At 38.5% G+C, this 24,190-nt stretch overlaps 1 protein-coding gene across 1 annotated transcript in view; it reads right to left on the bottom strand.

Moving 5' to 3' along the window:
• The window catches only part of CCDC6 (coiled-coil domain containing 6), a gene marked incomplete at its 5' end in the record, with an annotated part of 29,579 nt that extends 7,180 nt beyond the window's left edge, over positions 1-22,399 (bottom strand). Inside the window, 6 exons of the mRNA XM_010154647.1 lie at positions 1,134-1,234; positions 3,844-4,000; positions 6,683-6,843; positions 8,563-8,666; positions 13,850-13,978; positions 22,250-22,399. Coding sequence (XP_010152949.1) covers positions 1,134-1,234; positions 3,844-4,000; positions 6,683-6,843; positions 8,563-8,666; positions 13,850-13,978; positions 22,250-22,399 — 802 coding nt within the window. The remainder of the gene's footprint in view (positions 1-1,133; positions 1,235-3,843; positions 4,001-6,682; positions 6,844-8,562; positions 8,667-13,849; positions 13,979-22,249) is intronic.
• Positions 22,400-24,190: the final 1,791 nt, after the last annotated feature.

Here is a 24,190-nt window from a genome sequence, read left to right as displayed (position 1 = left end):
AGTTGTCCCTACACATCCTTTTAATTCTAACCACTGTGTGGGCTGCAAAATCAATGTGCAGTTGAATACTGTATTACTACAAAGGCTGCACATGTATAACCATAAACATCTGAAGCAGCTACCCCAGAACAGTTGTGAGCAGGACTATGTGTCTCTACACCCAGTTACAGAGAAAGGGTAAGAAAACATTCAATGTTTTGCAAGGTATGTTACCAAGAAAAACCATGTAAGTCAAGTGCTTTGGCTCATTTCAGGAGCCCAGAAACCTCTAGAAACACTCTTATCATAATGCTCATCTCTAACACTGTAGCATGGCTTCTGACCATAGCTTACTTCTTTTGCAACACCTGGATGAAAACTATTTTGAGTCCTACTGAAAAACTAAAGTCAATTTTTGAAAACTGAAGAGTTAAAGACATTTTATATGTTCTAGCAGACCTGTGTAATACCATCCATGGCCAACAGCTTCTCATGAATGTCCAAGCGTAATTTTAACGGACGTAGAATTTCGATCAATAAATGTGTTAGTAAGACAAATACATTTCCTTTGACTTAAAAATATATTCAGTAATTAAAAACACAAAAAAAGTTAGTTTTCCTTTGTTATACAAAGTATTAGAGACAGAAATTCTTAATTTTATAGTTAATGTTTTACAACAGAGAATAGCAGAAGTACAAAAGCCATTTCTCTACTAAAAGAAATGGAAATCTGCTTTTTCACAAGTTCAAGATTAGACTTCTTATAGAAGTTTTCATTCAGAGCACAACAGCAGTCTCATTACTAGTTCATCACCAAACTCTAGGACTATGCATCCTGTTGGGCAACTTCTAAGGAGGGGAGGGAAAAAAAGAAAAAAGAAAAGAGACAGTAAGAGAGAAAAAGAGAGGGCAAAAGGGAAATAAAAGTTCAAGTGACAGCTACTTAACTGACCTTTAATACCTGCTCACAGTGTAAAACAGAACCAACGTAAAACATGCTGCACTAGATGACATCAAAGGCAAAACTAGTCTTACATTTATGATGCATTTTGTTTTCCAGACTAGCTTTGAAAGGGTACCAACCTCAATATATTAATAGGGCATGTTACTATGTGATGCATACAATAATTTTAGAAACTGGGTTAAATATTTACCAGGTGATATAGGTCTGCTAGAACTTGGTGAGGGTGTATAAGGGATAGGACTGGACACAGTGCGAGGTCTTAATCCTTGTGCAGACATCTCATTAAAATATCTAACAAAAAAAGGTAAAGAATAATTAGATTAAATCTTTTAAACATTACCATGTAAATGTTTTACTGTGGTGTTTTGTTTTCCAATTCCCATAGGAATCACCTCAGATTAATGAAGGACCAGCCACCTTTAGGAAGTCATGACAGGAACTCTCTTCATTGCTGAAGGCTCAGATACTGGCTTAACTTTCAATGGAAATAGTTGGACTTATCTCAGCCATTTGTAGCTAAATCCATACCAGTTCTATACGATTACAATAGTACATATTAAGGCCAGAGGTATAAATCTTATCATCCAGCATTTTCCCCCACCTGTAACAACTTTAGTGGGATTTATTTGTATTTTACTCAGTGAATACAGTGAATCTTCTTCACAGCCATTCAGTGCTATATAAAAGGAGATTAAAAAAAACAGCAATTGCTCCCACTTGCCACGTACTTTTTATTATGTCAAAAGTAATTTTCCCTACGTTTTTTCCACAGCATGAGAATGGCAGCTTTCAGGTTGACTTGCTTACGCACTCTCCATCTAGATTTTTCAGTCACTGCCCAGATTAGAAGTTCCCCTGCTCACCTTCTGCACATACGGTTGCAAATTGATGCACCTGGGTTTATATAACATTTACCTGTGCTTTCTTACTGGACACAGCAAAGCAGCAGGCAAAATCAGCTACCTATGAGCCCTTTGACTCATCTCCCCTTCTACCACTGTGTTACTCAGAAATTCTTAGTGGCTACATTTATTTCCGGATCACAGAGAAAAAAACCCACAACATGGAGCAGCATTAAAAATATTCCTATTTGATGGAACTCACAATGATGACTACTTCAAGGTCTGTGAGCCAGTTTGTAAACTGTCTGAGTCATGTTTAGATACTGGACGTTAATGATTTTTAAGCAGGATATTCAGAATCACTTAAGCCAGAACACCTAACACAGCTGTACACTGTAGTGACACCAAAGTTGGTTTAGATTTGGGTAGATCAGGTAATACAAATAACTGCAATAACGAACAAAGCATTAACAAACTGGCAAATCAAAATTTAATTAAATATACGTTTTCCAAAGAGCTACCAGTGGCAAGGTTTGCAAAACTGAACTGACTAGACCACCTCCGCAACACACACAGTAACTTGTAATGCAGAGAGTATGTGTATTACAGCAATGCAGTGCTCTTTGTGATTTCACCTTATTTTATTCTAAATAAAGACAATTTTCTGTAAATCATCCTAGTACCTGGATCAGGTGATATGGAATTGTTAGTGTGCTTCTCAGTTTCAGGTATTTCCCAACTACTCCAGAGAACAGGATGGAGGATTGAGAAGACAAAGCTATTGCTAGTCAGGAGGAGGATGTTTTGGGAGACCTGTGGATTTTGCATTCAGTAAAGCATCTTTATCTACCCCCTCCTACAAAAAGCACCACCAGATAACAGGATGCATTGGAAAAAAACATGGGTATCTGATCCATCACCACCATCATCTTTAGAAAGACAACATAAGTTGACAGAAGTTTACATTTTAAAGTCATTACTGTCATTCCACAATTATTTTGTATGCACATTTCTCCTTAGACTAACCACTCTAATACCTGCTTCGTCCTTCACTTACTGTTTACACTGCAAGCACCTGTTTTGGAGAAATTCTGTCATACTTCTGTTGTACCAAGAAAATCAACATCACAACGACATTTCTTGCAAATACAGGGTAATTCATCAAATTTTATTGCATTTTACTGATTACCACTACCTACAACTGGTTGACAAAAAACAGTATTAGGATACTCTACACTGTTTGATTATTACTGATAATTCACATAGGTTTAGATTTTGACTGTTTTTCCATCACATCATAGATACCGGCAGAAAAGACTAGGCTAATGAAAGTAGATTCAAAACACCAAAATCCTATGTTTCTAACAATTCAATTTATATAGCATTCACTACATCTTAATACCAGATGCTACTGCAATAAATCAGTTGCCTAATATTTCATTAAAATGAAAACACTACCTTGAACTTAAAGGGTGCTCCTTGAAACAAAATATCTGGTATTTAGTTTCTGGTAAATTATGTCTTACAACAAATAAATTGATGATGCGAAAAGAACCATCTCACTGTCAGAAGAATATACAGCACAGGGTACCTTTTTTTTTTTAAGGACTAGAAATCCAAAATAATGTAACAAAAATAATAATAATGAGTAAGAATTTTTAATTCAAAGTGCACTTTATGACGTGAGAAAACACTAACAGGCATCAGAGAAAACCATGAAAAACTCAAGACTTATCTGTAAGGTCAGTGCAAGCAACACAGCTTGCAGTAGAGAAAAAAAAATTCAAGTGTTCTGGACATCAAGAACAACCCAAGTTCTGGAAATGCTTCCTCTCTCTAAGGTTTTACACAGTATCCTTTTGTGTTTGGCTGAACATACTTTACTTTCTGCAAAGGACAAATTAGCTCCAAGTTAGAACCATGCTGAAATTTGATGCATATAATAAACCCATATGCAGATTATTTCTGTAATACTTATTCTATAATATTCCAAAAGCAGTATGGGTATTGATTAATAAGATCACTGGCAACGTATCTGCACAGCTAGAAAATACAAACCTTTCATCATCCATTTCTAAGCTGGATTCACTTTCTGACAGTTGCCTGCAGAGTGCTTCCCTACGTTCCATTTCCCTCTGTAGTTTTCTCTGAAGTCTCAAGTTTTCTTCTCTCATATGTCGCTCCTCTTCTAAATACTGTGCCATCTTCTCTGAATCTGAAGTTCAGAATTTTGTTAAAATTAGATCAAAATTCAATTTCACGTACAGGCAATACTTGTGTCTAATTTTACTCCAGTACTTCAAGAATGAGGGTGTAGAAAATACTCAGGATGGATTACTGGATATTATCCTTTGTTTTACTTTCCAAGCCTAATTCAGAATAGTAGCTACTAAAATAAATTACTGCTTGACAGCAATTTGAAAATAAAAGGTAAAAAGCAAAAAAAATTATAAGTATTTACCAAAGCAAATTTGAAAATAAAGGAAAAAAAAATCATGAAGAAAACAAAACCAAAAGCACCAAGAAGAAATACAAATGAAAAAACTGTACTATGCCATGTTCTTCTTGGCAACACAGAGAAGAAATTTTAAAGGTGTATTTCCATTTCAAGGGAGGAAGCACAAAACAAGTTCTGAAACCTAACACACTCAAGCTCGTATGAAATTGCTAGGTTGTAAGCATTGCAGCATTCTCTCAGCTACACGCTCTACCAGAGGTTGGTCAGAGGAACATGTACCCTTGTTAAAAGCCAACAAGCAGTTTACCCTGTACGTCAAAGGGCAATTTGAGCCTTCAGTCCTAAACCAAGTTCTGCAAACATAACTTAAGTGGTCTGGTATCACAGGCTACTTAAAGTGATAAAATCAAATTAGGGAATGCTACAAAGTATTATGGCAGATGATTTAAATAAAGTGGAACATATGATGAAAACTTCTGGCACACAACGTGAGGCTTTCAAGTATTTGATCAATTTTACAGTTAATGCCTTGATATTTAAAAAACACTACGATTCATCATGCTTTGTGATCACTTTGTTGTGCAGCAACCTCCAAAGAAAATTCCTGTTTTAGAAAACTGTTCCCAAACTATCAACAATACGTGCTTTCTCTCTCTTCTGTGGAAATAACTAAATGTGTTCTATCACATTTAGTTATTTGTAACTACCTAAATGTAACTATCACGTAAATTTAAAGCTATTATTATACCAAAACAGTTCCTAAACTGAAGTGCTTCAGAGATACAAAATGCGATACCAATATCAGAATTTTGTAAGCAGATTTTATTAAGTATTTATGAGTAATACAAGATATTTTCCTAACAACTACACATTGCTAACACCAAACTGAGAACTGTATTTCGGATTCTTCATCTGCTTGCAGGCCAGCACATCTACTGTTTCTAGCAGCACTGCTATTCACAGTGCAGCTGTTTAACCTGTTCACAAAGGGTACTTTAAAACCTAGATCTCATTTTCAATGGAAATTTGACTTTAAAGGCTTCTAAATTTTTTACTGTAAATCACAATCATTCAAAAATAAACCACTTAAAATAATGAAGTACTTGAGATGAAATTAATTAGGCTACATTTGTACAGAGAGTACTTTAAAGCGAAGGCCTTGCTCTCATTCTGAAGCGCAGTCAGTGAAGGCTGCAGTGCAGAATTGGCAAACACAAAGATTAGCAATCCTTATCTGCTTTGAACTGACACAAATTATTTATACCACAAACTTGTACACAAGGCTTCCGCACAACAGCACCTTCCCACCATCTCTGCCTTGAAGGAAGGCTGCTGCCTCTGGCAAGCTATTTCTCTGAACGGGGGTGGAAATATTCCAGTTAGCCTGTCAAGACTAGCATGCTAGAGGGGAAAAGATTGCCAGTTTCCTTGTCACCCAGATGTTTCTGTCTGTATGGTAAAGTACCTACTTACCTATCAGCTGCAATATAATGCTACTGACTAGGAACTGTGCTGTTGGAAAAGGGGGAACTGATGAAACTCCTGACAGAAATTTCAGAATTAGCATGAAGGAATGAAGGACTAGCATTGGAAAGATCACAGGAAAGAGGCAAGCGACCTTCCTGCCAGCTGGGACCATGTGCTCAGAGCTGCAGCCCCTTCTCCTGAATGGCAGGGCTTTCCTGGCTTTCCACTTCTGGTCAAGAGTCCATAGAATCCTTTAGGTTGGAAAAGAGCTTTAAGATCATCCAGTCCAACCATTAACACTGCCAAGTCCACCTCTAAACCATGTCCCTGAGCACCCCATCCACGTCTTTTCAACACCTCCAGGGATGGTGACGCACCCACTTCCCTGGGCAGCCTCTTCCAATGCCTGACAGCCCTTGCCGTGAAGAAATTCCTCCTAACACCCAATCTAAATCTCCCCTGGCGCAACCTGAGGCTGTTGCCTCGTGGCACTTTTCAGACAATCACACAGATTTCTACACCTATTTATTCTGTGTGCTTTCAAAGTGACTGTACCTAGGCAAGGACAAAGTAACATTACTTGTTCTGCTCTACTGTGAAGTCAAAGAGTTGTCTGAACAATTAGCCCAAGACAGCTATAAACAACACCTTAAAAAGTAGCTGCAATGTTTAACAAGTCAAATTCTTCTACACAACTGAACTTTGTTTTGCAAGCTGTTAGTTCTTTGGAGTACATCTTAATTTATAACAAGACTCTTACAAAGTAGGCTATGAGTATATTCTGAAGGATCTATATGTTGAAATAATATAAATACAATCGATGAGCAGTAATACTGCCATTACGAAAATGTTCTAATCCAAGCCTGCTGTGTTTTTTTTCCACTTCTGCCTTAAATTCAAACTCATGAAAATACATATACAAATCTCATATTACACAAACTTTAAAATAGTCAAAACAAATTGTTTACTCACGCTGTAACTGCGCAGCCCTCAGTTGTTTCTTTAACCTCTCCACTTCGTTTTTTAGAAATCTGATATGTCTCATCATATTTTCTGGAGAATCTATCTCCATTGATATGTCTCTGGGTGATGGTGGAGCAGATACTGGCTGGTCTAATTTCTCCTGCAAAATTCTGTATGAAAAATAGTTCAAACTTTACCTTCAATTCTAATGGAAAGAAAACTCCTTAAATACCCCATAAGGCCACTGCAAGGATTCTGACAAGTATACAAAATTTATTTTAACTACTGTTTTAGGGGAGAGTGTTCTGAGAGGATTTATAATCCTTTCACTTCTTTTAAATTGTGAGTTAAAAAAAATAAAATTTTCTGTCCAAACACAGATGATTTTTTTAAACATTCAGACACATTCCCAAACACTTCTGCATACAGTTCAGGAAAAACAAATTCTGGACTATATATAGTTACCTCCATTTTATACTTAAACACTACTTATTCCACAAAATCATTTCTAAGCAGATTTATTTAACCTCTTATCAGGTTTTACACTTATGTTCTTAGAGGAAGAACAAATATTAAAGATGACAAGATGAGTAAAGTATGCCTGTGGCGAAACACAAGTTTTTCTGCATCTCACCATTACCAAAAGAGAAAACTTTACAGATGTTTTCTGAAACATAGTCAAATAGTCGTCTTTTTTTTTTTGTCTTATCTCCAAACAGAAAAGTATTCCATATAGTCAAGGCTTCACGTATCTCAAATAGCTGATTGTAAATGCAGGAGTAATGAACTTCTCTTACAATAAGCATATGGTAGCTATTAAGTGTTCTAAATGACGATTTTTGAAGTTAAACGATTAATAATTTTCAGCCTGAAAGCATGAAACTGTTCTTCACTGGAAACACGTTGATTGGCCAGATCCTACTCTGCCCTGAAGAGCAGAGACAGCAGTATGAAAGCACAACTCCTTGCACGGCCTAGTATTGACAGATACCATACAGTGGTACTAAAGCATGGTGTGACTTCACCACAGCTCCTCGTAAGAAGGCACGCAGCCTGAGACAAATTAAACCAGAAACGGTTTGGCTTAAAGAAGGCTTTAAATCTACGATGTGCAAAAATCCTACCAAAGGCCCATCGTGCTATGGATTTAACACTGGAATATCACATGCAGCTCTTCAGAGCATCTTCCACACAGCAGGTCTCTGTAAAATAAAACTACAAAACCTGTAGTTCACTTAGGGTCAGGTGTTTTCTAAGGCCCCAGTCAAGATTCACAGAGAGACACTAACATAACTGTCCTTAAACATGTGGAAGAAAATAAGGTATTCATCATCTCTTCTGCCCTACTCTCCCCAGAACCAAAGATCTTATAATATGGCATTATAGAGAGGATCTCTTCAATACCTATTTTTAATCTTAGCTTTCCCATGAAAACAAAGTCTCATTGTCTTAACATCTATTGGAAGAAGCAGCGGGAGGCCTCAATGACATGAGCGCACACCACTGAGGGAAAAAAATGGTTGTCTTTGAGCAGACAGGGGAAAACCCAAGTGTTTCTCATACAACAAACACATTAAAATACCACATTATTTTCTCTGGGCCACAAAACAAAGCTGACCCCAAACCACAAGAGTCTATCAGCACTTGAAAAAAATCAGCAAATTCCTTCAAGCTTTCCCAGGTAATTTCTTCAACTATTTAGTTTCACCCACTTTAGGCAGTCAAGAATGTGGCAACATGTAAACAAGGTGCTTTATAACTACTTCTGCTACCACGTTTCCATATATTAAACAAGTCTAATGGGACAGAGATGACCATATTTAATCCAGAACATTATGTATTAAATGATCTCTCTCACACGGTATCACGCACACTGCGACAAGACAAACCGTTTTTCTGCTTCAAGCTTATCCATCCTCTTCCAGAGACGATTCACTAGTGCTTCTTGTTCTTGTTCCAACGTATTTTCAAGGTCAATCTTCTCACGTCTTAGCTGGAGAGGAAAAATGAACCAAGAAAATGATGGAAATACATTTTTTGCAAGGAACAGGCATTAGGAAAGATCATTGCTGTAACAACACTATTTCACATGACACTATGCCAGCAAGGAGAAGGTGAAGGAAACAAAAATCAGGCACAACACACTGGTCACAGAGCCAGTGAAAAATCAAGAGATTCAGGATTTGCACAGTTGTCTTCTCCATAACAGAAAATTTTCTCAGAGGACTTGCGGTCTTTGGCATCATCAAGGTGGAGCTTGAAATCTGGACACGTGGTCAAAGACATCTCCTATTCCACACATCTCTGAAGTTCAAAGTAAATTTACCATCCACTACACCAACATTTATTCTTTTGAAAAAATTTAGACCTTTTTTTAGTAGAAGAATCACAGCAAAGTAAGCCAAAACCAGAAGAAAAGCCACGTTTGCCTTCTTAGATAAGGGAGAAGCAACAAAAACAGTAAAGAAAAAGTAATGTGGACTGTCCTAAGTGCTCCTGTATCAACCCTTACTAGCAGAAACAAATGTATTTCTGTTTTAGCAAAGGCTTTATAAAAGTAAACGCTTAACTTGACATTATTGCCATTCACTTCCTGTGTGAACAAACATTCTTGATTCTACTACAAGCTAATAAAAGCAGATGTAACACAGAACCATACATCAGCAAATCTATTATTAGCATTTTAGTACAAATACAAAGCAAATATTAACAAGAACACACCAGAACACAGAGAGGCACAGCTGATCTTACTCAGTGACACTGGCTGCTGAACTCCAGAAGTCACATGGGAATAGCTCAACACCTTTACAGGTGGAAAATAGCATGGAGGTATTTTTCCCAGCCAAGCCTTAGTTAACACTCACTAGCTTCCCGATGGGCAAACAATCTCACACTGCAAAATGGAAATGCTGAAAAGAGGTACTAAGCTATCTCCCTGCCTGTTTTACTGCATCACTGGGTGAAGTGCCATCACAGCATCTAAATGTGTAAAAGCTCTGTGCTACCCTCTAAGTCATTTATGAGATACCCAAATAAAGTTTATATTTACACAATTCAGGTAACAGCGCCTCTTTAAAGCTCAGAGGAGTTAGTTACTGTAAATGAAACCAGACATATATTGAGGACTAATAGGGAACATAATCAGAAACACTGTTCAGTAAATCTTTCCATGCCTGACTTTCCAGATGTACATCAACAGTTGAGGAAACTTACGCTTCAATGAAAGTCAGGAGCAACATGTTTCAGTGTCACTTGAGGGATGAGAATTTGGATCCTGATCAACACCCTATTCCCCACACAAGCAGGAGCAGTACAAAGGCAAAGGTCTCAGCCCCGATGAGACCGGATGCTTCACCTTAAGACACAGCTCACTAGCCATTTTGACAAACACCTGGGGCTGACAGCATTTAGAGGAAAGAAAGTACACAAAACATGCTGGGAATCTGCACACCATGCTCCCGCATTACCAACACACAGGTCTTCATGACACTGCATAGCTGCCTATATAAACACGTACGAAAAAAGGTTTGACTGCAGATCACTACTTGTGCAGCAATGGTTTTTGCATCACTTCAGTGCAGCATGAATCAGACTCACCTGCTCTGACACAGTCTTTTTGTAGCCGTGTTACTGACCTAGCACCAAACTAACCCATGAACACAGAGTAGTGAAAATAAATCTAGAATCATAGAATTCTAGACTGGTTTGGGTTGGAAGGGACCTTAAAGATCATCCCGTTCCAACCCCCCAGCCATGGGCAGGGACACCTTCCACTAGACCAGGTTGCTCCAAGCCTCATCCAGCCTGGCCTTGGACACTTCCAGGGATGGGGCATCCACAGCTTCTCTGGGCAACCTGTTCCAGTGTTTCACCACCCTCTCCAGGAAGAAGCTCTTCCTGATAGCCAATCTAAACCTCCCCACTTTCAATATAAACCTGTTACCCCTTGTCCTGTCACTACAGGCCCTTGTAAAAAGCTTCCTTTCTATTTCATTTAATGACAGGAAGGATACTGGAAATTGAAGGCATCTAAGATTACATTTACTATTACAGCAACCATCACCAAGGCAGTGGAGTCCACTAATTAGAAGTCTGCATGTAGGTGAGCATGCACAATAGCAAAGTCAAATCATCAGTAACAATGAGCCTTGTGTTGTGCCCTGAAGGCTGACAGGCAGGCTCTGAAGAAACACCAAAGGAACCAGGTTGTGAAACAGACCTAAAACTCCACATTTCAGGCAATATGAAAACACGCTGGAAACAAGTATCTTCCTTTAATGAACTTGAGTGTTGTCTCAGTTCCTCCCAGTGTCAGGATATTAAAGCTTTGAGGATGAACACCTTGAATTGAATGTACAGAAGTGACTGCAGCACCCTGACCTGGATTCAGAGAATATTGTTTTGTACTGGGTGGTTTCAGGTGTACTTTAGCTCTAGTCAATGATTAGGAACATGATAATATCCTGAACTAAAATAAGCAGGATGGGATTGTATCTCAAGACGAAGCCAGCAGTTCTGTCAATACTAGTGTCATTCTCTATGGGTTCAAAGTTACATTCCAATCAAACAACATTTAATTTTTACCATCACAAAAGGGAAACAAGGAAGTATTGCTTGCTTTTTTGGACTTTAGTTTTCCCTTCAGAGGAAGGGAAAAATCCCTTTTACCCTTCCTCACCATCCAATTATATTTCTTCTCATCTCTTGCTCTTTTATGCATACACTTACTTTACTTCAAATGCAGCTAAAGTATCCATTGCCTGTGTGTTCCTGGATTACTGCTTCTCCAGTCATCCTGCCAACTTACTAACAAGGAGAACTGTTCCCTCCTGAAATGGAGATCTTCCACATCAATGGAAGTGGAGTATCACCTCTGCCTAAGCCCACTAACCCAAATTTCACTTCTCTGCTTCTCATATGACCCTCCCTCTTTGCATCTTTAGTTCTTTGCTGCTCTCCAAGAATATCTTTCCAGAAAATTTTACACATTACATGTTCCTCTCCTTTCAAAGAAGCCAACACAGGAGATGATTATTAGCAGTTTAGTTCTTCCTTCTCATGCCCTAACTGCATCACTTCTAGCTACCCACTGCACTGTATGAAACAGAAAAGCAATTAAAAGAGTAACAGCAAGACTACACAGACTTGGCAGGCTAACTGACAGCTATTTATTTCCTATCAAACCACTGAACTGTAACACAGAACATTATTGCTCATTTTAACCAAGACATTCAGTTAATGAAACAGTCACATGTTGCAAATTCCTTCACCATTAGACTTCAGAGAAGAATGTCCTGCCATTTCAAGCTACACTTAAGAAAATTAAGTCAGGTCACATTTGAACCCTAAGATCCAACTTAATCTGTAATTTAGGAACCACATTCTACACATCCAACAGTGCTACACAGTGTCTACCTACCGATCACCTGTGGCATAAGCAGCTCACATGAGAGGAAGCAAAGGAAGAAGGACAAAGCATGGATAATTCATGTTCCGTGTTTTAAAAATAACACTTCAGTTAACATACACTGTAATTATCTGCTCACTGGTTACAGTGCTGGATCTAGTAACGCAGCCCTAGATTATGTTCAAAGCATTGCTGAAGTACTCCTTCCAAGCCCTGTCTCCCAAAGGTTATATTGAAGTGCTGTGGCAATCTCTCTTAATTCCTGTGTGTACAATAAAGGCAACATTTGCTCCCAACTTTTGGTTGCTTCTTGCTAGGTTCAGCACATGCCCCACTGGCTGTTGCTTCAGCTGGTTAACTGGCTTTTTTGTTTGAATTTAAGAGAAGAAAGCAGGCTGAAATTCCAAGTAACCTGAGATTTACTATACCTTACTGTAAGTGAAAACAAAGGTATACTTGCATTACACATGGAATTTCTAAGTAAGACTGACAGCCAAATTTAACATCTTCATACACAAAGTTTTCAAGGTCAGATATTTGAGAGAAAGACCTGTTAGCACCAAATACAAGCAATTCACCTTTGAGCATCCATGCTTTTTGAATGTGGATACTCAAACACAGCAACAGGTTTCAAATTCTGTGATTTCACAAGTCTCTGCACAGAACAATGATACAAAAATAAACTTCAGCTGTGGCTCCCACTAAGATTTCAAAGACTAAAGCAGCTTAGTACACAAACTTACTCCGCGTTTTGATTTAAGCAGCCGCCACCGCCACCTTGTGGCAGAGACTTATTTCACCCTCACAGGAGCTCCCGCGCTGGTTAAAGGATTTGCTGGCAACTACGTCTTCCCACCTTTCCATTTTTCAGTTTGTTCCACAGATCTCTCCATACAGAATGTTAGCATAGGAATCAAGAAAACCCACTTCATCATTAAGATAGCCATTAATTAATTTACCCACAATGTTAACTGAAGTAAGAGTCATGCAAGACTGGTAGAAATTCACATTACCAGCAGCGAGTTCCACATCCGATGAGATCAGGAAAAAAAATCACAGAAATAATATACTATATTCACACCACCCAAATTATTGGACTTCCACAAGCCAGAAAACCTGAAGTTTGTGAACAAGGCTCTGTTTCATCAGTTTGCCTTTTATGTCAACAGGACTCCTAACGCCACTGAGATGCTTTGATGCACATGCCTAAAGTTAGACATAAGAGCAAGTCCCAACGTCTAAACTTCCAGTGCAAACATGACCAAAACAAGTGGTGTTTTATCTCTGTCATCTTCATTGCTCTCTAGGGAGAAAGGGAGTTAGATGTGGTCACATCTCAAAGCCTTGTAAGTACACGCACAGCTGACATCTCACAGTTCGAGTCCTGTGCTACCCGAGCTGTCACAAAAAGATGACCTAGAGCACAACTAGACCGCATACATCCAAAGTGACAGCTCTTCTCACTAGCAGCAGCAACAAGAAGCATTACTCACAAAAAAATCTGCATTTGCAAAACTCACTGTCCAGGAGGCATGAAGGCCTGAAGCAAAGCTACTAAAAGTCATAACGGCCATGAAAATAGAATAATCAAAGTTTCTCGTAACAAATTACGTTAATGATTTATTGCTTTGAATGTCAAACTGACTTTTCTATATTCTTGATATTGCCCAGTTTCTTACATACTTAAGTAAGTTCAATAATTTTAAATGATTTTTTTTTCCCCAGAATCCCTCGTTTTACAGTCACGTAATTCTGAAAGTAAGAGTTACCTGCTCCAGCGTGAGCTGCTTTGAAATTGTATCATTTTCCAGTTTTTTGATCTTCTTCATCAACTTGTTCACTTGAAATTCCTGTTCCTGCTCTAAATGCTGCTCCAGTTCAGCTTTCTCATGCTGCAGCTAAAAATTGAGGAGAAATGGAAGTATTTTAAACACACAAATAAAACTATGAAACATTAAGCACTATTTATACATTTATTTACATGTTTATTCTTATTGCACATTAAATTCTCTACTGATCATTCTTCTCCAAAGATTTCAAAATGCACAACCCACCCAACAGCTCTTCAAAAAGCAACACTTTATGCTACGTTCCATTTACAAAGCAGATGGATGCAAATCATATTTCCAAATATTTAATAAAGTAAAATCAATATAGATACATTACATAGAGCACATAAAATAGACACTTCAGAAGTCAAAAATCTACCCTAATGTTCACAAAAGCATTAATTTTCATCTAATTGCATCATCTCATGAGCACACAAAGTCTAAAATGCGGGTTTTAGCATTTCCTTCTCCCAGGCAGCTGAAAGTTTAAAATCAAGACTGAAGTCATACTCCTAAAACTGTTGTGCAAGAAGACAGTAAAAAAACAACCCAACCAACTAATGTCTACTCCTATGCTAGCAAGAATCAAAAGGTTTTGATGACATACACATGGGTTATTCAAATCAATGTTACAAATTTTCTTGACACTCAAGGGAATTTCTTTTTTCAGTTACTATTTCCAATGGAGAAAAAAAAAAAAATCTTTACTCTCAAAGCTCTCAAGCAGATGGAAACAAGTAAACCCCCACACTCACACTTTAACAAATTATGGCTTGGAGTAGTCACTTAATATTAGTCAAAATCACAGTGGAATCTCTCTGAGAAAGATCCAAGTCTTCCCACGGCTATAACAGTGTGACTAGCACCGTGGTACAAGTGAATTTGACTTGGGGAAAAGCAACTGTCACCAGAAGACAATGGTTTAATTACACCGTGCTCTGGCTCTCCACTGACAACTGCAGGTACCTATTCCACCTGCTGATTTCTCTACGCCAGCGCTTCTGGCTATCACCTAGCAATACGGAAGTCCATAGTGTCTAAATGGGTAAGGAAAATCTGCGGAAATGGAGACACACCTCAGGCGCAGACTCAAGTCAAGGTTGCTGGATTGCGTCCACAGTGAAGAAATATACTTTGATGTTAAAACAAACTAAAATTGCTAGTTCATTAATTCAGTTCTTTTTGCTGCTATAGACAGACAGAATGGTCTGTGTAGACCGGCAGAGAGTTTAGAGCAGAAAGGATGTGTGGAGAGATCACTAGGCAGACAATAATTACTTGGCAAAATAGATATGGGAGAAGTTTTCAGTTTCAACGTGTTTTCAGGCTTATTGATTTTGTTATTTATTCCTTTAACTTACTAAATTGCAGTATTTTTCCAAAATCCCTGACGTCCATGGAAATTCCCATGCACTTGACACCTAGACTCCCACATGATAATCATGGAGACAATCATGGCAGGCCTCGACCAAACGTTTAGGAAATTTTGTTAATTTGTCTAGCTGGAAATAAAGCCATTTCATTTCTTGTATCAGAATATGCAAAGCTGCTTTTCCTTGGGAGAAAAATTTGTATTCACACTTCTAAATCTAAATACTGTTTGTGTTGTTTAATAAAAGTGTGAAGTGCCTTACTTCAGTACTGGAGTTAAGTGTGGCTGGGAAAAAAACCACACACAGGTTTAATATCAAAAGGACGTTATTTAGTTGTACAACCCTGTAAGCCCCTCTCTGTCCTTCCCCACCACTACGCAGCAGCTACCGTTTAAGACTGAAGACAGCCAAAGAGCCCAAGAGCAGGCGGCGTGCGGATTACCACCTAGCTCAAGGCACTTGCTGCACTTTCATCCGTGCTAGACACTAGCTAGATGCTTTTTTTTCACCTAACTAAAAATTGACACCAAAGCCAGTTGCTGTAATCAGCTTATATTTAGTTAGCAAATTAAACTGTGCGAAAAGGCACATAGCCAGACTCTTACTCAGCCTGAAGGCAGATGCTGCTACCAGAAAGCGTGTGGCTGGGGTCTGCCAGCAGCTGCAGACAGTCCAGTGAATCAGGTAGATCGTGCTGACATCTGTAAGGCAGCACCTCAAACCAACCTAACAACAAATACTGTTTCTTGCTCTTGTGTGCTTTATGCAAATGCAAGTACCATATTATTTTTTTTAAGTTGAGCTGCAATAGCAGAGTCTTGCTTGTCAAATCATTCCTTATAAAGCTTGTTGGAATTTCCATCACACGAGGGCTGATGAGGCTTCCCTGTTAGATCTGTTGCTCTTGTGTAGGATCTGCTAAACCCTACCCTGGGAGTGTGAACACACTGCAGCCAAAAGGACCAGTCCAGAACACTATAAAGTGAAGCTGGGAGAGAGCTATCACAGAAAATCTTCTGTTCTGATTTTAACATAAATACACCAGGAAGTGAGGTAACTGGGAATAAGAAGACACCCATAAACACTTTCCCCTTGGGTGCTAAAAGGGATTGTAACATGAAAGCCCTCTTGGCCATTCTGATGAACCTACTTTATTGTGCTACTCGCCTTCATCCTTTTGGCTTCTTTATACAGAGTGGGAGAAAAATACTAATAACACACCCCAAAACACATAATAATGGTGTCATAATTGGGTAAACTTCCCTGTTATTGGTTTTGATCATAAAAAAACCCAAACAAAACAAAAACCAGTTAATGCTTCAACCCTACACTGAAAAAGAGAATTGCTAACAATGAGAAAATATCCACTGGTAAGCCACTGCTGGATAATGTTTCTTTTATTTAGTAATGTAAGGGAGTAGTTTCAAACTGTTTTTAATTATATGCAATTATAATAACAACTGTTTATGGATACACCTACAGCTGCCAGCTAAAGAGAAGGAAAAAATGTGTGAGAAGGTAAAAATGTGTGAGAAGGTGTCACCTTAATGACAATGACTTAGAGCTGAATTGCATATGAAAACTGTAGGAGAGACAGGGGGGCATTTTCAGCTACATAAGATCAGAGATGGGTTTGGAGCAAGAGAGACAGCTAATGCTTGAAGTGAGAACAGGGCTATCAAACACAAAATTTAGCAGCAGAAAGAGTGCATGCTTTAGTTCAGGTAAGCCCTAGACAACTAACATACCATCCTCCTCTCTACAAAAACAAGTTTCCTGATACAATGTAGGACCACATTTAACATTCTTCCTTACTGTACTGCCTTATTCTGGGACAGCATTTATGGAATTCATAAAAATTTCTTTTTAAGAAATTATGTAGCTAATGGATGAAGTTCCGCCTCAAAAAACCAACCCTCATTTATCCCCCAGACTACGACCTTGTACTGAACAGTCTATTTTTACCACTCCAGCCCTCCAAAGTTGTCCAGTTCCTCCTTTGCTGCATCCTGAAAGTCCTATTTATTAACAAATTTGTATCAGCAGTTTGCTTCCTCTTTATGTCCAGATGTTCATCAATTAAATGACAGATGAGCTGACTCTGTTTATTCCGCACAATCAAATTTGCATCCTTGAGCTGACGCATCGTATTTTGGAGAGCAGGAAGGCTAAAAGCTTCTGTTTAGACTTACAATTTTTTGAAAGAATTGTCAAGAATTAGACTTGCATCAGAAACAGTTCTGTATAGTCTCCCAATTACTTAATCTGCTTGACTACACATAATGCTATTATCTTGGTATGTTGTAGCATTTTACTTTCAAGGACAGATACCTGGACCAATTTCCACCTCCAAAAATAAGGGTATTGAAAAAAGAAATCTGAATTTCATTTCAAAAGATGATTGCACAATTTAAGGAATAAATGAATTGGTAATTTCAAACAATATTAGAGATTACTCTTTGGAGCAGCCTTGTTTCACAGAAGATAAATTTTTAAGATTTACCAATTTAAATTTCAGAACAGTAACTCAACAAGTCTATGTCCACAACAGCTGCAAGAACAGATCCTACATCAAAACACTTCTAATGATACTCTGCAAAATATTACTGACATTCTACAATGACCAGGGATTGAGAACCCTATAAAAATATTGTTCCAAACTTTCCAGAGACTTAGTCAGGTAGACAAAAACATAAATCAGATTAAGTACATGGGAAAATGTAGTGAACGTATATAAGGCTTTATCAGGAATGCATGTGATGAAAAGCTTTTGTTTACTCCAAAACCTCTGCTGAGACGCATATGCCCCTTCATCCCTGCCACATTCAGCCTAGAAAATAAAAAATTATGCTAAACAAAGAAACCTGAACTAGTAAAAGCATATACTTATTTATTGGGCTTGAAGAGGCAGTAAAAGCTAATGCCACACAGTTAAAAACAGGTGTTATCAAGCAAAGGTATGGTACCAGAAAGGCTAGCAACAGGAAGATGATATTACTCCAGTGAAAACACCTTTTTTTATGTGCTACTATGTATGGTTAGAGTCATTCTGGCATACAGTAAAATGCTTCAAAATTAATTTATTACAGTACTGAAAACCTGATGTGACTCTGTGTTTTGTAACAGTAATGCACATCATGCTCATCTGGGAAATTCTTGTTAGGCTGTTAGCGAGGAGCGCTGCCGCTCGTGCTCTGGCAGTCAGCTGTTGCATTTAAAGCGTTTTAGCATTCTGGGAGCTCCTTCCAGACGCCACTCTGAATGCGATGCACAAGCCCTACAATCGTGACAAACGAGGTCTGACAAAGCAAAAACCACACAGGCTCTATGAAAAAAGTCCCTCTGCTAGGTGGTTTTCACCTTCAATTTTGACACAGCCACAGACTAGTAAATACTTGAAAAATTAAGAGACTACAAATAATATGCAGTTTACCAGAAGTGCACCCCTCCCTCTGTTCCAAAAGGCAAAGTCTTCGACAAAACAGATTAATATGCAATTTTTTCCCCCTTAGTCATAAAAAAGCAGGAAGCCATTTGATGCACAATGTCTGACAGCACGAATTTTGAAAGTCCAGTTCCAGGTCAGACCAATGTTGCCTGGCAAACACATATGAGGAGTCTAACCCCACACAGTAAATGACACAAGAGCAACCAATTACTGCCCACACTTCCACTGGACACTACTGTATTTCTGGTTAAGTCATCATCCAAAGTCGGCATCTCATTTAGCTAGAATTGTCTTCAACGATACCAAAAACAGAAGTGAGCATTTATTAATTCATTATTAGCCTTATAACTGCCTTATCAGTCTTGCACTGGCTCATAGAGTAAGTTTTGCTACTTTCTAGTAGGTAATGCTAAGTATTGGCACTCACAAATATCAGGAAATGAAAAGAAGAGGTAAATTGTAATTATCTTAACTTTCTGTGCCTGGAAAACATTAGTCAGGAATGTAGCACTACACTTGCATAGCAGGAAGGGGATGCCAAACTATAAAAGATATTGTAATAAATACTAAGTGGACTATGTGTTGTGTGCTAACAATGCTCTCTTCCACAAAACGAGTTTGTAGTATCACGAGTTTCCATTCTCAGATTTTTATAATCTGGCAGTCTATATGGATATAATTTCCCGGATTCAGAACTGAAGAATCAAAACTTCCAACCAGATGAGCTTTCAGAAAACAAAAATCAATGTCAATAATATTTTCAGTTCTTTGCTGCTTAAGAAAATTACCTGTAACTCACCAATACTCTAATATCAAGTTACTAAATCCATGATCACTAATAGAGATAGAGAATTATTTTCAAGGAAACAAACTGTAATATTCAAGTGTTTCCTAATTCTACAGGTAAGATCCTTGGGGAAGGGACCATTTCCTCTACATAGTTTATAAGCTGTTGAGCTAGTTACTAGTGTTTAGGAGAATACATTAATATGCATTTTTTGCATTTCACAGCTGGTTTATCACATCAAAGACAGAATCAAGCCATGAAATGAGATTTGCATTCAGCAAACACAACAAGTAACAGTTTTAATAAACTGTGTGCTTCAAAACAAGCAAGACCTCCACCTGTCCTGCAAGTCTTGAGCCACTGTAAAGGTAGGAAATGTCATGCAGATGTCATCAGGTTTTGTAGTCCATAGCAGGGCAGATTCCTCTGACACAGCAAAAGCACGCTTTGCGCTACAGCTTTGATATACCCCTTATCTGCAGTTAACAGGTGAAGTCGTAAGCAAGATACTCCACACCACTCACCCTTCACAGGCACAACCACGACCAGCACTGCCAGGATGTCGACAGCTGTTCTCTTTTCCAATTAACCTGGGCTAATACTTAGCTAGAGGACAAACTCGTAATTTACTTCCAAAAACTGCTACCTAATGATGCTGAGAGTAATTACAGTTTTAGGACTAGCAATTTGGAACACAGGTGCATTTAAGAACTGCCACCTTTCAAAACCTGGTTGACACGACCGTGCTTACTAACGCTAAATGAGACTTGGAGGAAGGGCACATTAAGTGTAAGGCTGTAGGCTGTGATACTCTTTCATAAAAGCAGGTGGTGGTCAGAATTATACCCCCATACTGTTGTAGTTATGGCTGTGTAATTACTTTCTTTCAGAAACTTGCGACTTGCCTGCTATAAGCTGGATAATATTTATGGGATAATGTTGAATCCAAGACTAAGAATTTTCTCCAGAGGCCACACAAAATGAGAGAATAACAGTTTTAAGCCTGCATTCTGTTTCAGATATATGTGCTTCTCTGAGTCTCCCTCTCACCAGCGAGAATGAAGTTACACCCTTCCAACGGATACACAGCATAATGTCCTTGCATTACGTCATGCATTACACCGAGGCACCCCCCTTGGGCATTTTGAGAGTGGTGGATTGTTACCTGTTTCCTTAATTTGGGGCAACAGCCGAAGGATACTTTCAGAAAAAGTCTGTAGCAGAAAATAATAAAACTTTATAGTTTTAGGTTGACAAGAAGCTTGTATTTCTCTTTGTAATGCGTGAACCTATTTTGCATAACATTAGTAATTTAAGAACTGGTAAAGATACAGCTTTAAAGCCATCTCAGTTGAATGCTAGGAATAAAGCCGAGCACATTTTAAGCAATTACTAAATACACCAATGGAGTTGCTGCACAACTTGTGCTGTACAAATTTGTGCGCAAGGACATTATATGAGCTCAAAACCCTTCAGCCAAATCAAGTGTAATTCATGCTTTTACTTTTTAAGTTAAGTTTTAGTCTGCTCTACACAGTGTATAGTACAGCCCCAGGTAACCTGGCTCTGTAACCCATTTTTACATAGCCCTTTCAATTAAACATTGCTCAACTTTTCTATAGCAGCATCTACATCTTACTTCTACTAGAAAAGAACACTCGATACCCCTAATTTGATGCCATCTGCTTCTCTGTTTTCAATAGAAATACATTCCTTTGAAAGCAAATGTACACCTTATTCAAAAATATTCTTGGCAGTCCTCAAGAATAGCAAGGGGAAACGGTAATAGAGGATATTTTATCTTGATACTTAACTTACTATGTGATAATAGGCACCAAATATACAAAGTCAATGAAATCCCAGTTTTCAGTAACAAACGTATCAGATGGGATCAGCTCTAACGTTGTTTCCAAACAGCGTATTTCCTAACTGCAGGGCTAAACATGCCTTAAGTCCCCAGCTGCAGAACATAACAACTGCTTACAACATACAGATTAGGTTCTTTAGATTGGCTAGTTTTACATGACAAAGCTTGTAAGTAATGGCACGAAAAAAGACACAGTGGATCACACCAAACATTCACTTAACTTAGCACCCTGTCTCCTACACACAGGTATTTAGTTAAGTCTATCACAAAACAGGACAAGCACTTTAACAAATACTCACCCACTTTCCAAAAATTAGCAACTTGGGTAATGAGAAGAAGTTTCTCCGCATAAATTGTCCCAGCATCTTCAACTTTTTACTTTTCACACCCAACTGAGGTGTATTAATTCAAGAGAAGCAACTGTTTTGCTAAAAGTATAGATAAACTTACAGAAAAAAGTTTCCTTCAAGCATTGCTGCATATTCTTGTATAGGATGTTTAATATTTCAGGGCTCCTGTTAAATATCAAATATTCCAGAAAAAAGTGTCTGTTTCACTAATGTTTTACATTAATCAGTAACTCTCTTCTCTAAGACAGTTAACATGTACTTGAAGCAGCATCCATTTCTTTGCATCTCTCTGCAAGCTTTCAGGTTCTCAACACTGAGTTTGCAGATGCAAACTTTAAAGCAACACATTAAACACTTACTCACTACGCTTCTTGCACTTAGCTTTTATCAAATATCAGCTTTACAACAGCTACAACCTGACCACATCCCTCTGAGTGCAGTCACACCAACAAAAAGTTCAGCCACCAGTTGGTCCTGAGGCTCCTAGGAGAAACATCAGTGATGGCAACAATTACCTGCATTAGTTTTCTTGAGAGCTCGTTAGTGAGAAATTCCTCTTCCTTTTCATAGTTTACTGCAAGTGTTTCTTTTTCTTTCTGCAAAGCTTGAATCTTCTTAAACAGAGTATTACTGATGAATTCCTCTTCCTGCTCTGCCCTTGCTTGCTGTGAAGTAAAGACATAGGTTTTAAGAAAAAGAGGGAGCAAGTTTCCATATTAAAAGCCACAATTATTCCACCCCCCCTTTAAATGCTGTCCCCCTCCTCCCCCCCCTTTTCTTTTAATCTTGCCCATCGCCCTGAAGAACAGTAGGATGGATCTAAGTGCTGTTACCGTCCCCTTTTCTAACATTATAGCACCTTTCTTCCTTTTTTGTTCCCCATCTTCCAACTTGGGAAACTACACTGGTGCTTTAAAGTGGCCTCCCCCCAACTAAATGCACAAGCTCCCCAACCTTTTAAACTTTGTAAAAGCATTACAGATTCACAGATGCCGACTTTTACCTATTCCTCAAACCAAACTCCTCTCTAAATGCTCTCCATTATGAGCTGAAGCACAGCTCTGAGACTGCTGCATTCAGCACCGTGCCTTCTTTCCAGACCCCTCAGACTGCAGCCTTGCTTTCTAGGAGTCAAATAATGCATTTATTCTTTTACCCAGACATGCTTTGCTTCTGAGCCGCAGGCAGCACAGCTCATCTCACGAGGATTTCTACCCAACCACCAGCCCAGGAAAATATATTACTTTACTACATAGAGCATAAACTTCAAAAAAAATGCCATGTGGTACCCTTACACTGAGGATTTCCAAATTTCACAAGAGGAGACACAGCCTGGAAATATTCCTGTATGAAGGATCACAAGAGACCATTTCAGCTCTCCTATGGCACCTAGGCACTGCTCCACAGAAGCCAGCCCATGAGCTCACTCCCTCACATCCCCTACCATTCAGGTGTTTGCTTTTTTTTTTAAATATACGTGGTAGAAACTTGACAAATGGAACACAAGTTATTTTTTTCCAAGTCTGCTCTAAAAGGCCACAAAAGGTATTTCATATGAGCAAATTAAAAGATCACAGCTTCAAATTGGTAGAGCCAGATCTTAATTCCACAATCAGAGCAGAGCCCAGAATGACAGAGATAGAGAATTCCCAAGCCACCACCTTTAACGAGTGAGACAATGTAGTGCCGAGGAATGTTTTCATACCCTACAATAAAATCCGTATGACTTGAATTGCAGATTTGTGATCTGCCCTCATTCTAATAAAATGATACCACCTTATAGCCTACAGTATGTAAAGATTCAGTAAGTTTTATTTCAGTAATACCTGATAGAGGAAAATTTAAGAATTGAAACAGAAGCATAACTACTGTTTTACTGAAAGCTTAGCTTCCATGACCTTCTGCCCAAAATGTGCCAAAATAAACACCTCTTTATACATATTGTGCACTGGAAAATGCCCAAACGATTTCATTATGTCAGTGATCTTTTAACTGTACTGATATATTCCCTAGTAGTCCAAGAGACAATTACTTAAACAGAGACACCTTCCATGCCTGCAAGAAAAGTTAAACATAAACGTCTTTAAAGCTGGTGGAACAATAGGATGATTATAAATTTTCCTCGTGATATTGCCAGAATCATAAAATCTAAAGTAGTGGTTTGGAAACTTCTTAGTCGAGTCCTCCTATCAAGGCCTTCTCTTCACATCTTTGTCTCTGCCTTCTTGCGTCTTCGCCCCTATCTATTACTTTCTTTACTTTGCCCTTTCCTACTATCTGCCACTAGCTCCCCTCTCCCTGTCACCAGTAGGGCTGGCACCAACCCAAGCTGGAAAAAAAAAAAAAAACCACCAAACAACAAAAGAAAAGGCAAGGCCTGGCACAGTTTATTAGCTTAGGAGCTTAGGTCCTGCACAGCACCTCCTCTCCATGTTTGTGCATCTCAACGGCAGAGA

This window comes from Eurypyga helias, unplaced genomic scaffold (genome assembly GCF_000690775.1).
Source record: "Eurypyga helias isolate BGI_N326 unplaced genomic scaffold, ASM69077v1 scaffold39396, whole genome shotgun sequence".
In the NCBI taxonomy this organism is placed as follows: domain Eukaryota; kingdom Metazoa; phylum Chordata; class Aves; order Eurypygiformes; family Eurypygidae; genus Eurypyga; species Eurypyga helias.
The sequence above is the reverse complement of the archived record's forward strand: the minus strand, read 5'-3'. Positions and strand labels throughout refer to the sequence as shown.